Source organism: Ips typographus, linkage group LG2 (assembly GCF_016097725.1).
Source record: "Ips typographus isolate SLU linkage group LG2, UJ_Ityp_2.0, whole genome shotgun sequence".
Lineage (NCBI taxonomy): Eukaryota > Metazoa > Arthropoda > Insecta > Coleoptera > Curculionidae > Ips > Ips typographus.
Genome location: NC_138423.1, coordinates 3,286,371 through 3,300,231, shown reverse-complemented (window position 1 = coordinate 3,300,231; position 13,861 = coordinate 3,286,371). Strand labels below are relative to the sequence as shown.

At 33.8% G+C, this 13,861-nt stretch overlaps 1 protein-coding gene across 3 annotated transcripts in view; it reads left to right on the top strand.

Moving 5' to 3' along the window:
- LOC145724456 (1,5-anhydro-D-fructose reductase) overlaps positions 1 to 13,861 on the top strand; it is a 44,751-nt gene that overhangs the window by 22,633 nt on the left and 8,257 nt on the right. Inside the window, exon 1 of one of the 3 annotated variants that reach the window (XM_081972745.1) lies at positions 9,390 to 9,547. The exons of 1 other annotated variant lie outside the window; for it this stretch is intronic. In XM_081972745.1, the coding sequence (XP_081828871.1) occupies positions 9,485 to 9,547 (63 nt within the window). In that variant the 5' untranslated portion in view covers positions 9,390 to 9,484. Of the gene's footprint in view, positions 1 to 9,389; positions 9,548 to 13,861 lie in introns of those variants that run through there. One more of the 3 variants, XM_081972744.1, reaches the window with a different exon arrangement.

Genomic DNA, 13,861 nt, shown 5'->3' with positions numbered 1-13,861 from the left:
ACAGGTCATGGTTTTTAACTTTACGGCCGTTATTTTGACAGTTGTCACGCGACTGTCTAATTAAATAGTGTACCAGTATCACGTGATTGATGTCACAGACGTCAAAGTTTGCTGAACCAAAACATGAAGCAGCTAAAATCAAAGTTCAGGACTTTTCTTTATACTGTGCGATACAAAACGTGTTTTATAGCTTCTTGATCCATAATTTGACAGTTAACAGGTCACTGTCTAGGTAAATAGTGTTCTAGTATCACGTGACAACTGCTAGAAACGTCAAAACTGTTAAACTTTGTCTAGTTTGGGCATAAAGCTCTAAAAATCACAGTATCGATCAGTTTTCTTGAAGTATTCGAGACAGGTCATGGTTTTTAGTTTAATGGATTTTTTTGTTGACAGTTGTCACGTGTCTAATTAAATAGTGTACCAGTATCACGTGATTGCTGTCACAGACGTCAGAGTTTACTCAACCAAAACATGACTGCAAAAATCAAAGTTCAGGACTTTTCTTTATACTGTTCGAAACAAAACGTGTTTTATAGCTTCTTGATCCATAATTTGACAGTTAGCAGGTCACTGTCTAGGTAAATAGTGTTCTAGTATCATGTGACAACTGCCAGAAACGTCAAAACTGTTAAACTTTGCCTAGTTTGGGCATAAAGCTCTAAAAATCACAGTATGGATCAGTTTTCTTGAAGTATTCGAGACACGTCATGGTTTTTAACTTTACGGCCGTTATTTTGACAGTTGTCACGCGACTGTCTAATTAAATAGTGTACCAGTATCACGTGATTGCTGTCACAGACGTTAAAGTTTACTCAACCAAAACATGAAGCTGCAAAAATCACAATTTAGGAGTTTTTTATGTACTGTTCGGAAAAAAACGTGTTTTATAACTTCTTGATCCATAATTTGACAATTAACAGGTCACTGTCTAGGTAAATAGCGTTCTAGTATCACGTGACAACTACCAAAAACGTCAAAATTGTTAAACTTTGCCTAGTTTGGGCATAAAGCTCTAAAAATCACAGTATGGATCAGTTTTCTTGAAGTATTCGAGACAGGTCATGGTTTTTAGCTTTACGGCCGTTATTTTGACAGTTGTCACGCGACTGTCTAATTAAATAGTGTACCAGTATCACGTGATTGCTGTCACAGACGTCAGAGTTTGCTCAAACAAAACATGAAGCTGCAAAAATCAAAGTTCAGGACTTTTTTTATACTGTTCGAAATAAAATATGTTTTATAGCTTCTCGATCCATAATTTGACAATTAACAGGTCACTGTCTAGGTAAATATTATTCTAGTATCACGTGACAACTGCCAGAAACGTCTAAACTGTTAAACTTTGCCTTGTTTGGGCATAAAGCTCTAAAAATCACAATATGGATCAGTATTCTTGAAGTATTCGAGACAAGTCCTGGTTTTTAGTTTAATGGACATTTTTTTAACAGTTGTCACGTGACTGTCTAATTAAATAGTGTACCAGTATCACGTGATTAACATTTAACTATATATTTTTGAGTTGAAAATGTTTATTGAACAAATGTTTGTGACAAACGTATGATTCAACTTTTTCTCTTAAAATCCACATACTTTTTTGGTACCTACATGTATTAGATTATGTACATTTTTCCAATATATTGATAAACTAGACATAAGTATGATAGGCTTATCAGTACACAGGATAGAATTGGTTTATGTACTGATTTTAATATAATAAAAAGACAATTAAGAAAATCGAAAAGGCATAACAAATTAGCGGAGACAGTTAGGTAGCCCGGTGGTCTAATTCCCATAACCGACCGGAGGCCGCGATTAATGGAACCCTCTTTATTCAAATACGTTTTATTATGTAATTGATACCTTTGAGGGCCGATTTATCCGACTCCTGATAGGAATAATAGATATGGCTTAATATTTAATTGTAACCGCTCATGTTGCTCATTTTCTGCTTGTCGGACAGTGTTTGGGTGCATTGCAAGACACGCTGGCTTTAAATATTATTGTGTGTTCATTTCAATACAAAAGCAGTGTATTACAATGATGCCACGTCTTCTGTTAAAACTGTACATTTACCGTTTTTGTGGTTTTCTACCGTTCTCCTATTTTTTATGCAATCTACCGTTTTTAATAACATTACGATGATCGGGTTGTGAAACATTTTGTATACTTCGAACTGCCACATCCATATGCTTTATTTTGCGGTGTTTTTTCAGGTTATTGGACAGAAAATTTAATCCAAGGGAGGATTCCAACAATTTGCTTAAAACAGTAATTTTCTTACTACAAGAGGGTTTTACAGGTGATTTTGTCCCTGGCTGTTCTTTCAAACTGTCTTTCTGGCAGTTCAAATTTTGATACCGCTTTTCTGCCTGACTGTACACAGTTTTGTAGTGTTTTTTCAGGTTATTGGACAGGGAATGTAATGAGGATTCTAAAAATGTGCTTTAAACAGTAATTTTCTTACTCCAACTGGGTTTTACAGTCAATTTTGTCCCTGGCTGTCCTTTCAAAGTGTCTTTCTGGCAGTTTAAACTTTAACACCGTTTTTTTTCCCTGACTGTACCAAATTTTGTAGTGTTTTATCAGGTTATTGAATAGGAAATTTAATGAGGATTCCAAAAATGTGCTTAAAACAGTAATTTTCTTACTACAAGTGGGTTTTACAGGCGATTTTGTCCCTGGCTGTTCTTTCAAACTGTCTTTCTGGCAGTTCAAACTTTGATAGCGCTTTTCAGCCTGACTGTACACAGTTTTGTAGTGTTTTTTTAGGTTATTGGACAGGAAATGTAATTATAGTTCCAAAAATGTGCTTAAAACACTAGTTTTCTTACTACAAGTGGGTTTTACAGGCGATTTTGTCGCTGGCTGTCCTTTCAAACTGTGTTTCTGTCAGTTCAAATTTTGATACCGCTTTTCCGCCTGACTGTACCCAATTTTGTAGTGTTTCTTTAGGTTATTGAACAGGAAATTTAATGAGAATTACAAAAATGTGCTTAAAACAGTAATTTTCTTACTCCAAGTGGGTTGTACAGTCAATTTTGTCCCTAGCTGTCCTTTCATAGTGTCTTTCTGGCAGTTTAAACTTTATCACCGTTTTTTTTTCCTGACTGTACCAAATTTTGTAGTGTTTTATCAGGTTAATGAATAGGAAATTTAATGAGAATTCCAAAAATGTGCTTAAAACAGTAATTTTCTTACTACAAGTGGGCTTTACAGGCGATTTTATGTCTGACTGTCCTTTCAAACTGTGTTTCTGTCAGTTCAAACTTTGATACCGCTTTTCTGCCTGAATGTACCAAATTTTGCAGTGTTTTTTCAGGTTATTGGATAGGAAATTTAATTAGAATTCCAAAAATGTGCTTAAATCAGTAATTCTCTTACTACAAGTGGGTTTTACAGTCAATTTTGTCCCTGGCTGTCCTTTCAAAGTGTCTTTCTGGCAGTTTAAACTTTAACACCGTTTTTTTTCCCTGACTGTACCAAATTTTGTAGTGTTTTATCAGGTTATTAAATAGGAAATTTAATGAGAATTCCAAAAATGTGCTTATAACAGTAGTTTTCTTACTATAAGTGGGTTTTACAGGCGATTTGGTCCCTGGCTGTTCTTACAAACTGTCTTTCTGGCAGTTCAAACTTTGATAGCGCTTTTCAGCCTGATTGTACACAGTTTTGTAGTGTTTTTTTCAGGTTATTGAACAAGAAATTTAATGAGGATTCCAAAAATGTCCTTAAAACAGTAATTTTCTTACTCCAAGTGGGTTTTTACAGTCAATTTTGTCCCTGGCTGTCCTTTCAAAGTGTCTTTCTTGCAGTTTAAACTTTAACACCGTTTTTTTTCCCTGACTTTACCAAATTTTGCAGTGTTTTTTTAGGTTATTGAATAGGAAATTTAATGAGGATTCCAAAAATGTGCTTAAAACAGTAATTTTCTTACTACAAGTGGGTTGTACAGGCGATTTTGTCCCTGGCTGTCCTTTCAAACTGTATTTCTGACAGTTCAAACTTTGATACCGCTTTTCTGTCTGACTGTACACAGTTTTGTAGTGTTTTTTCAGGTTATTGAACAGGAAATTTAATGAGGATTCCAAAAATGTGCTTAAAACAGTTATTTTCTCACTCCAAGTGGATTTTACAGGCGATTTTGTCCCTGGCTGTCCTTTCAAAGTGTCTTTCTGGCAGTTTAAACTTTAACACCGTTTTTTTCCCTGACTGTACCAAATTTTGTAGTATTTTTTCAGGTTATTGAATAGGAAATTTAATGAGAATTCCAAAAATGTGCTTAAAACAGTAATTTTCTTACTACAAGTGGGTTTTACAGGCGATTTTGTCCCTGGCTGTTCTTTTAAACTGTCTTTCTGGCAGTTCAAACTTTGATAGCGCTTTTCAGCCTGACAGTACACAGTTTTATAGTGTTTTTTCAGGTTATTGGATAGGAAATTTAATGAGGATTCCAAAAATGTGCTTAAAACAGTTATTTTCTCACTCCAAGTGGATTTTACAGGCGATTTTATCTCTGACTGTCCTTTCAAACTGTCTTTCTGTCATTTCAAACTTTGATACCGCTTTTCTGTCTGGCTGTACCAAATTTTGCAGTGTTTTTTTAGGTTATTGAATAGGAAATTTAATGAGGATTCCAAAAATGTGTAAAACAGTAATTTTCTTACTCCAAGTGGGTTTTACAGGCAATTTTATCCCTGGCTGTCGTCTTAAACTGTCTTTCTGGCAGTTCATATTTTGATACCGCTTTTCTGCTTGACTGTACCCAGTTTTATAGTGTTTTTTTAGGTTATTGAACAGGAAATTTAATGAGGATTCCAAAAATGTGCTTAAAACAGTTATTTTCTCACTCCAAGTGGATTTTACAGGCGATTTTGTCCCTGGCTGTCCTTTCAAAGTGTCTTTCTGGCAGTTTAAACTTTAACACCGTTTTTTTTCCCTGACTGTACCAAATTTTGTAGTATTTTTTCAGGTTATTGAATAGGAAATTTAATGAGAATTCCAAAAATGTGCTTAAAACAGTAATTTTCTTACTACAAGTGGGTTTTACAGGCGATTTTGTCCCTGGCTGTTCTTTTAAACTGTCTTTCTGTCATTTCAAACTTTGATACCGCTTTTCTGTCTGGCTGTACCAAATTTTGTAGTATTTTTTCAGGTTATTGAATAGGAAATTTAATGAGAATTCCAAAAATGTGCTTAAAACAGTAATTTTCTTACTACAAGTGGGTTTTACAGGCGATTTTATCCCTGGCTGTTCTTTTAAACTGTCTTTCTGGCAGTTCAAACTTTGATAGCACTTTTCAGCCTGACTGTACACAGTTTTATAGTGTTTTTTCAGGTTATTGGATAGGAAATTTAATGAGGATTCCAAAAATGTGCTTAAAACAGTTATTTTCTCACTCCAAGTGGATTTTACAGGCGATTTTATCTCTGACTGTCCTTTCAAACTGTCTTTCTGTCATTTCAAACTTTGATACCGCTTTTCTGTCTGGCTGTACCAAATTTTGCAGTGTTTTTTTAGGTTATTGAATAGGAAATTTAATGAGGATTCCAAAAATGTGTAAAACAGTAATTTTCTTACTCCAAGTGGGTTTTACAGGCAATTTTATCCCTGGCTGTCGTCTTAAACTGTCTTTCTGGCAGTTCATATTTTGATACCGCTTTTCTGCTTGACTGTACCCAGTTTTATAGTGTTTTTTTAGGTTATTGGATAGGAAATTTAATGAGGATTCCAAAAATGTGCTTAAAACAGTAATTTTCTTACTACAAGTGGGTTTTACAGGCGATTTGGTCCCTGGCTGTCCTTTCAAAGTGTTTTTCTGGCAGTTTAAACTTTAACACCGTTTTTTTCCCTGACTGTACCAAATTTTGTAGTGTTTTTTCAGGTTATTGAATAGGAAATTTAATGAGAATTCCAAAAATGTGCTTAAAACAGTAATTTTCTTACTACAAGTGGGTTTTACAGGCGATTTTGTCCCTGGCTGTTCTTTCAAACTGTCTTTCTGGCAGTTCAAACTTTGATACCGCTTTTGTGTCTGGCTGTACCGAATTTTGCAGAGTTTTTTTAGGTTATCGAATAGGAAATTTAATGAGGATTCCAAAAATTTGCTTAAAACACTAATTTTCTCACTCCAAGTGGATTTTACAGGTAATTTTATGTCTAACTGTCCTTTCAAAAAGAAAATTGGTACCTCGTCTTCACTAGAGCTGTTCTTATTTTTGAATTGTTTTACAATTTTGAGTATTTCATTCGTAGTTATCGGAGGTAAGTAGATAGATAAAATTGCAGAAAAGTCAGGACATGTGTTCTGGAAATTATTGAACTGTGACCCATTTGAGCACGTCATAAAATATTTATTAAATTTATTCGCCAGTGTCAATAAGTCCCCTTCAGGGATGTTGTTATTTTGGTGATAATTATCATTTGTCAATTCGTTTATTATTTTCGGGGGCAATACCATAAGAGCTCAGATTTAGCCGGATAATTTTTGTGCTTGTCTTAGAACACTTTCTTTTTGGTGTAACTGCACGAGACCTGTTTGCCAAACAGGTCGAGTTTTGTACCATAAAGAAAGTATGAGAAGACAAGCGGAAAAATTATACTGTTCAAAATCTGAGCTCGAATGGTATTTGATAAGACAATTCCATGAATATAATCAATAATATAATAAGACTGCGACTTCCTTGTACTGGCAGAAATACATTTTTTATTATACTTAACAGAAAATACTACATTTTCAACTGTTTATAAAATACAGTAAATATGACATTTTCGGAACAGCGCACGGAAATTTTTTCCCGATCCCTCTTTCCGTGCGCTTAATAATAAACATAGATATCCATGATACTAGATATCCTATGGCAACCCGAAGAAAAAAAAGAAACGAGTAATGTGTCTATAGCAACGATTTATTTATTAATGACAAATTTTATTTTCTGTTAGTGAAAATTAAGTATTTATGTATTTATTACATTTTGCAAAAATGAATTCAGATTGTGAAGAAAATCGGGATATTCCCGAAAATATCTTACAACGAGCGGCAGAAGTGAGTGCAGATTTATTACCAGTGAAATCCAGGTTGAGATATGAACAAGAATATAACAGTTTTACCGAATGGCGGACTCAGAAACGAATCAAAATTGTGAGTGACGATATTCTTTTAGTATATTTTTCTGAAAAAGCCAACACTATGAAATCCTCCACTTTATGGAGTCGATTCTCTATGTTAAAGGGTTGTTTGGCAATAAAAGAAAATACTCACCATCAATATCCAAAAACGATTGCTTTTTTGAAACGACAAGCTGTAGGATATATACCAAAGAAATCCAAGATTCTTACAGCAGAACAAGTAACCAAATTTTTATGTGAAGCTTCAGATGGAGAATATCTACTAGCAAAAGTAATTTTAGTGTTTGGCATCTTCGGTGCATGCCGCAGAGATGATTTAATACGTTTGAGTTTAGATGATGTGGAAGATAATGGGCGTTTCCTTGTCGTGTTCTTACGAGATGGAAAAACTCACAGGTCAAGAAGTTTTACCATTACCAATGAAAATTGCAAATTCGATCGCTGTACAATTTACCGTAAATACGCAGATCTCCGCCCTAAACATATGGAGAGTAGAAGATTATTTGTTGCATACCGAAACCAAAGATGTTACGCTCAACATGTTGGGTGCCATACTATCAGTGGTATTCCAAAACTTGTTGCAAAACACCTAAAACTAAAAAATCCCGAAGAATATACCGGACATGGGCTAAGGCGCTCTTCGGCAACCATGTTGGTGGAAAACGGCGGTGATTTGCTCACTTTGAAAAGACACGGAGGATGGCTTTCTTCCAATGTAGCAGAAGGATACATAGAAGAGTCCATACAAAGAAAAATTGAAGTATCACGGAAGTTGTTTAGCCCTTGTAACTTGGAAACTACAACATCTGTAACAGTCAATCAAGAGAACCAAAGCACACACGAACACTCCGCTTCTACATCTTTAGCAGAGTCTTTAGTTCAACAAAAAGAAATGCAAAAGGGATTGAGCTTCAACAATAATACGAATTGTACAATAAATATTACTATTAATAATAACGGTTCTGTCCAAAATTAATTTTCTTAGAATTACCTACTTGTATTTTTTTTGTTAATTTGAGTTGTATGTACTTACATTTTTACTGTTTTAAAAATAAAAATAAATATTCCCGATTTTCTTAATAATTTTTTGCGATATTTTTTGTTTATGTTGATTTCAGGTACATAAGTATAATAAAAAATATCGTTCATTACTCGTCCAGAAATGGATTTTCCGTTCTTGCATGACTTCCCGATTTGTCACGCGCGCACGGAAAAATCCTCATTTCTGTACTGGTAATGAAATATACTATTTCTGGTTCTTTTGATTTTCTGCAGTAGAACTCTATCTGAAGCGAGCCATAACCAAAACAATACGAACAAAAATCAAAATTGACAGTGCCAGCAAAAATCTCAAGGTGAGACATTGCAACAATAGAAGTGTAGTGAAAATCCGTGGAAACGATGAAATCAACAGCAAAATTTATCCGATTTTTTTATCCGCTAGCAAACTCTCTTCCTTCCTTATTAGCCGATAGCAAACCGTGTTTTGATGACGTATATATGGCATTTTTTGTACATGAGTGGAATTGTCCATGTAGTTTTTGGTTTATTATCTGTAGTGCTCTCCAGAAAGCAAAAGAAAACGTGGAAGACCAGCAACTACATGGATAAGCGGAGGCAAACAACGAGAGATAGAACAATCCAGGAGGATTTGTAGAGAAATAAGAGAATTTGGCGAAATTGCAACGAATCATCTTAGTAAACCATTCATCACCTTAAACGCCTTGTAAGAGAAAAATTCAGAAGCAGCATGTGTAAAAAGTAACTCTAATCTCTCATCCATCCGACCAAAAGCAATCAGACAGGAGCCAAAGGTATTAGGTTACCCGTTCTAAACAAAAACCCTTTCTCGGATTAGGAAATTTCGGTTTCAAAGTGACTAACTTCGAATTGATCACCTGCTCGCCTAAGAACAAAAACGGCTTTATAAAGGAAATCCGATACGGCCTTTTTGCCTTTACATAATTTTAATGACCGCAAGATGTTTTCGTCAATGGTTTGGAAATATTTTGCCAACAATATTGATAAAATCGTGATATTTTTAAGTGGTTTTCTATCAAAAATGGACTATTTCATGGGTTTAAATTTGATATTTTCAAATAAATCAACCACAATGTATAGCTTCGATACAATCTATTATAGCTGAAGGAAATTGCCTTGTCATAACTATGTTGTTATAAAAGCAAGGTCAAGGTCTTTCCTACTTTTATGCTATGAAGGACTTGATTTGCATGTTTTACCTTCACTACATCAGTCAGATTGAAGAAGTCAGACTAGAAGTTACACAATCAAGGATTAGCAATTTAAATAATCAGTAATTATTGCGTGGAAAATTTAGTTCAGAGTTAACTGAAGATGGAATTTGTGGAGCTGGTAAAAAATGTAAAAATGCCTAAAATTGGCTATGGAACATGGAATGTAAGTTTTTGTTCTTTTGATTAATTTATAATTTTTTTTTAACTTGTTTTGCCTATTTTTGTACATCATTATAGAGTTTAAAGGAAAGTAAACCGGTATTATCATAGGTAATAGATGTAAACCAATTTTTGATACATATGTGGAGGTACAAGTAAACTGTTTAGTAATTACATAATAAGGTTATTAATATACGGTAATTATATGGAATGACTTTCGATTTAATTAATCGATAAATTACTGTGTTTCTGGCAGTTCAAACTTTGATACCGATTTTCTCCCTAACTTTACCAAGTTTTGTAGTGTTTTTTCAGGTTATTGGATAGGAAATTTAATGAGGATTCCAAAAATGTGCTTAAAACAGTCATTTTCGCTCTCAAAGTGGGTTTTACAAGCGATTTTGTCCCTGACTGTCTTGTCAAACTGTGTTTCTTGCAGTTCAAACTTTGACACCACTTTTCTCCCTGACTGTACCAAATTTTGTAGTGTTTTTTCAGGTTATTGGATAGGAAATTTAATGAGGATTCCAAAAATGTGCTTAAAATAGTCATTTTCTCTCTCAAAGTGGGTTTTACAGGCGATTTTGTCCCTGACTGTCTTGTCAAACTGTGTTTCTTGCAGTTCAAACTTTGACACCACTTTTCTCCCTGACTGTACCAAATTTTGTAGTGTTTTTTCAGGTTATTGGATAGGAAATATAATGAGGATTCCAAAAATGTGCTTAAAATAGTCATTTTCTCTCTCAAAGTGAGTTTTACAGGCGATTTTGTCTCTGACTGTTCTTTCAAATTCTATTTCTGGCAGTTAAAACTTTGACACCGCTTTTCTCCCTGACTGTACCAAATATTGTAATGTTTTTTCAGGTTATTAGATAAGAAATTTGACGACGATTCCAAAAATAAGCTTAAAACAGTAATTTTTTCTCTCAAAGTGGGTTTTACAGGCGATTTTGTCCCTGACTGTCTTGTCAAACTGTGTTTCTTGCAGTTCACACTTTGACACCACTTTTCTCCCTGACTGTACCAAATTTTGTAGTGTTTTTTTCAGGTTATTGGATAGGAAATTTAATGAGGATTCCAAAAATAAGCTTAAAACAGTCATTTTCTCACTCCAAGTGGATTTTACAGGCGATTTTGTCTCTGACTGTTCTTTCAAATTCAATTTCTGACAGTTCAAATTTTGACACCGCTTTTCTCCCTGACTGTACCAAAGTTTGTAATTTTTTTTAAGGTTGTTAGATAGAAAATTTGATGACGATTCCAAAAATGTGCTTAAAACAGTCATTTTCTCTCTCAAAGTGGGTTTTACAAGCGATTTTGTCCCTGACTGTCTTGTCAAACTGTGTTTCTTGCAGTTCAAACTTTGACACCACTTTTCTCCCTGACTGTACCAAATTTTGTAGTGTTTTTTCAGGTTATTGGATAGGAAATTTAATGAGGATTCCAAATATAAGCTTAAAACAGTTATTTTCTCACTCCAAGTGGATTTTACAGGCGACTTTGTCTCTGACTGTTCTTTCAAACTGTGTTTCTGTCAGTTCAAACTTTGACACTGACTGACTGTACCAAGTTTTTGTAGTGTTTTTTTTATGTTATTGGTTAGGAAATTTAGTAAGGATTCCGAAAATGTGCTTAAAATTGCCATTTTCCCACTCCAAGTCAGTTTGATAAGCAATTCTGTACCTGACTGTCAAACTGTGCTCAAATTTTTTTTTTTTTATATTGTTTTGATCAATTTTGTTCCATATTTCCACAAAAACTTGACTTGAGCGTTCCTAGTTAAGATAACGGTTAATATTGTAAATCTAAGCTCGTAATAAATGTCTTTCGAACTTGTCCCAAACATATTCTATGTGCGATTCAAATCCGGACTGCATGCTGGACAAGCCGAATTCACAATAAGAGTTTCCATTATGTAGTCACAAACATCTCTGGTCCAATGAGGTACATAAAGCCAAAGTTTCAAAGTCAAATGCTGTACTTTAACGTACAAAATTCAAGTTCTGACAGTTCGATTCCTTATAGTTTATTGAATATTAAGTGTTTTTAATTAAAACTAAAAGTCAAATATCTCAGGTAAGAAAAAACATGAATCAATCCACAATTTACAAGTTGGTCGTCAATATTGATTGATTTGAAATTACATCAAATGTCATGATTATACTCATACACCTTGCATATGCCTAAAATTTATATTTCAATAGGAATTGAAATTTCAGATGGATTAGTAAGAAACACATCATCACACACAGATCTGTGGTTCGGAAAAAATATCAGAATTTAGCAATATTTTAGGTGATACGTTTAATGTTTTGAAGCAGTGTATCTAGGGAGATAACACAAATGCAAATTATTATTGCTAGAATTTATTTATATTTGCATTTTTGTTTATTTATGTTTTGTATTGCTACGCAAATTGCATGTCAGTGCAAAGCTTATCAAAAATGATATCGACACGTGTTTAGTACACAAACGCTTAAAAGTGTCCTATTTGAACAATAAAACTACGGATTTTTCGATCCTCCTTATCCATGGATTTTTTGATTTTGACATTTTTTTCCTGTATATTTTGGCAATAAGTCACGTTACCAACTTGTACTAAAAAGGTAATTTTCAAAGAACGAATATGATGATGGCTTTTACCTACTTTTGCAAAACCTTAAAAATAAAAGTTTTACGACAGATTTAAATAAAGCTCGGTTAAGTTAATGAAAGATGAAAGGTTACTTGTCGATAGTAAAGAGTAAATTACCGGTAAAGTGAATATTTTACTTTACCAGGAAAATTTGACCGGTAAATTACCTAATTTTGTAATATTTTTTTAAGGTTATTGGATAGAAATTAAAATATGCTTAAAACTGTCATTTTTGCACTCCAAGTGGGTTTTACAAGCCATTTTGTCTCTGACTGTTCAAAACTGTGTTTCTGTCAGTTCAAATTTTGACACCGTTTTTCTCCGTGACTGTACCGCATTTTGTAGTGTTTTTTCCGGGTTATTGGATAAGAAATTTAGTGAGGATTTCAAAAATGTGCTTAAAACAGTCATTTGTTCAGTGCAAGTGGGTTTTAGAGATGATTTTGTTCTTGACTATCCTTTCAAACTGTGTTTCTGTCTGTTCAAACTTTGACTCCGCTGTTTTTCTTGACTATACAACATTTTTTAGTGATTTTCGGGTTATTGGATAGAAAATTTAGTGAGGATTCCAAAAATCTGCTTAAAACAGTCATTTACTCACTTCAAGTGGGTTTTAGAGATGATTTTGTTCTTGACTACCCTTTAAAATTGTGTTTCTAGCAGTTCAAACTTTGACTCCGCTGTTCTCCTTGACTATACAACATTTTTTAGTGTTTTTTCGGGTTATTGGAAAGAAAATTTAGTGAGGATTCCAAAAATCTGCTTAAAACAGTCATTTACTCACTTCAAGTGGGTTTTAGAGATGATTTTGTTCTTGACTACCCTTTAAAATTGTGTTTCTAGCAGTTCAAACTTTGACTCCGCTGTTTTTCTGGACTATACAATATTTTTTATTGATTTTTGGGTTATTGGATAGAAAATTTAGTGAGGACTCCAAAAATCTGCTTAAAACAGTCATTTACTCACTTCAAGTGGGTTTTAGAGATGATTTTGTTCTTGACTACCCTTTAAAATTGTGTTTCTAGCAGTTCAAACTTTGACTCCGCTGTTCTCCTTGACTATACAACATTTTTTAGTGTTTTTTCGGGTTATTGGAAAGAAAATTTAGTGAGGATTTCAAAAATGTGCTTTAAACAGTCAGTTGTTCACTGCAAGTGGGTTTTAGAGATGATTTTGTTCTTGACTACCCTTTAAAATTGTGTTTCTAGCAGTTCAAACTTTGACTCCGCTGTTTTTCTGGACTATACAACATTTTTTATTGATTTTTGGGTTATTGGATAGAAAATTTAGTGAGGATTCCAAAAATCTGCTTAAAACAGTCATTTACTCACTTCAAGTGGGTTTCAGAGATGATTTTGTTCTTGACTACCCTTTAAAATTGTGTTTCTAGCAGTTCACACTTTGACTCCGCTGTTTTTCTTGACTATACAACATTTTTTAGTGATTTTCGGGTTATTGGATAGAAAATTTAGTGAGGATTTCAAAAATGTGCTTAAAACAGTCATTTGTTCACTGCAAGTGGGTTTTAGAGATGATTTTGTTCTTGACTATCTTTTCAAACTATGTTTCTGTCTGTTGAAACTTTGACACCGCTTTTCTCCCTGACTGTATCAAATTTTGTAGTGTTTTTTCTGGTTATTGGATAGGAAATTTAGTGAGGATTCCAAAAATGTTCTTAAAATA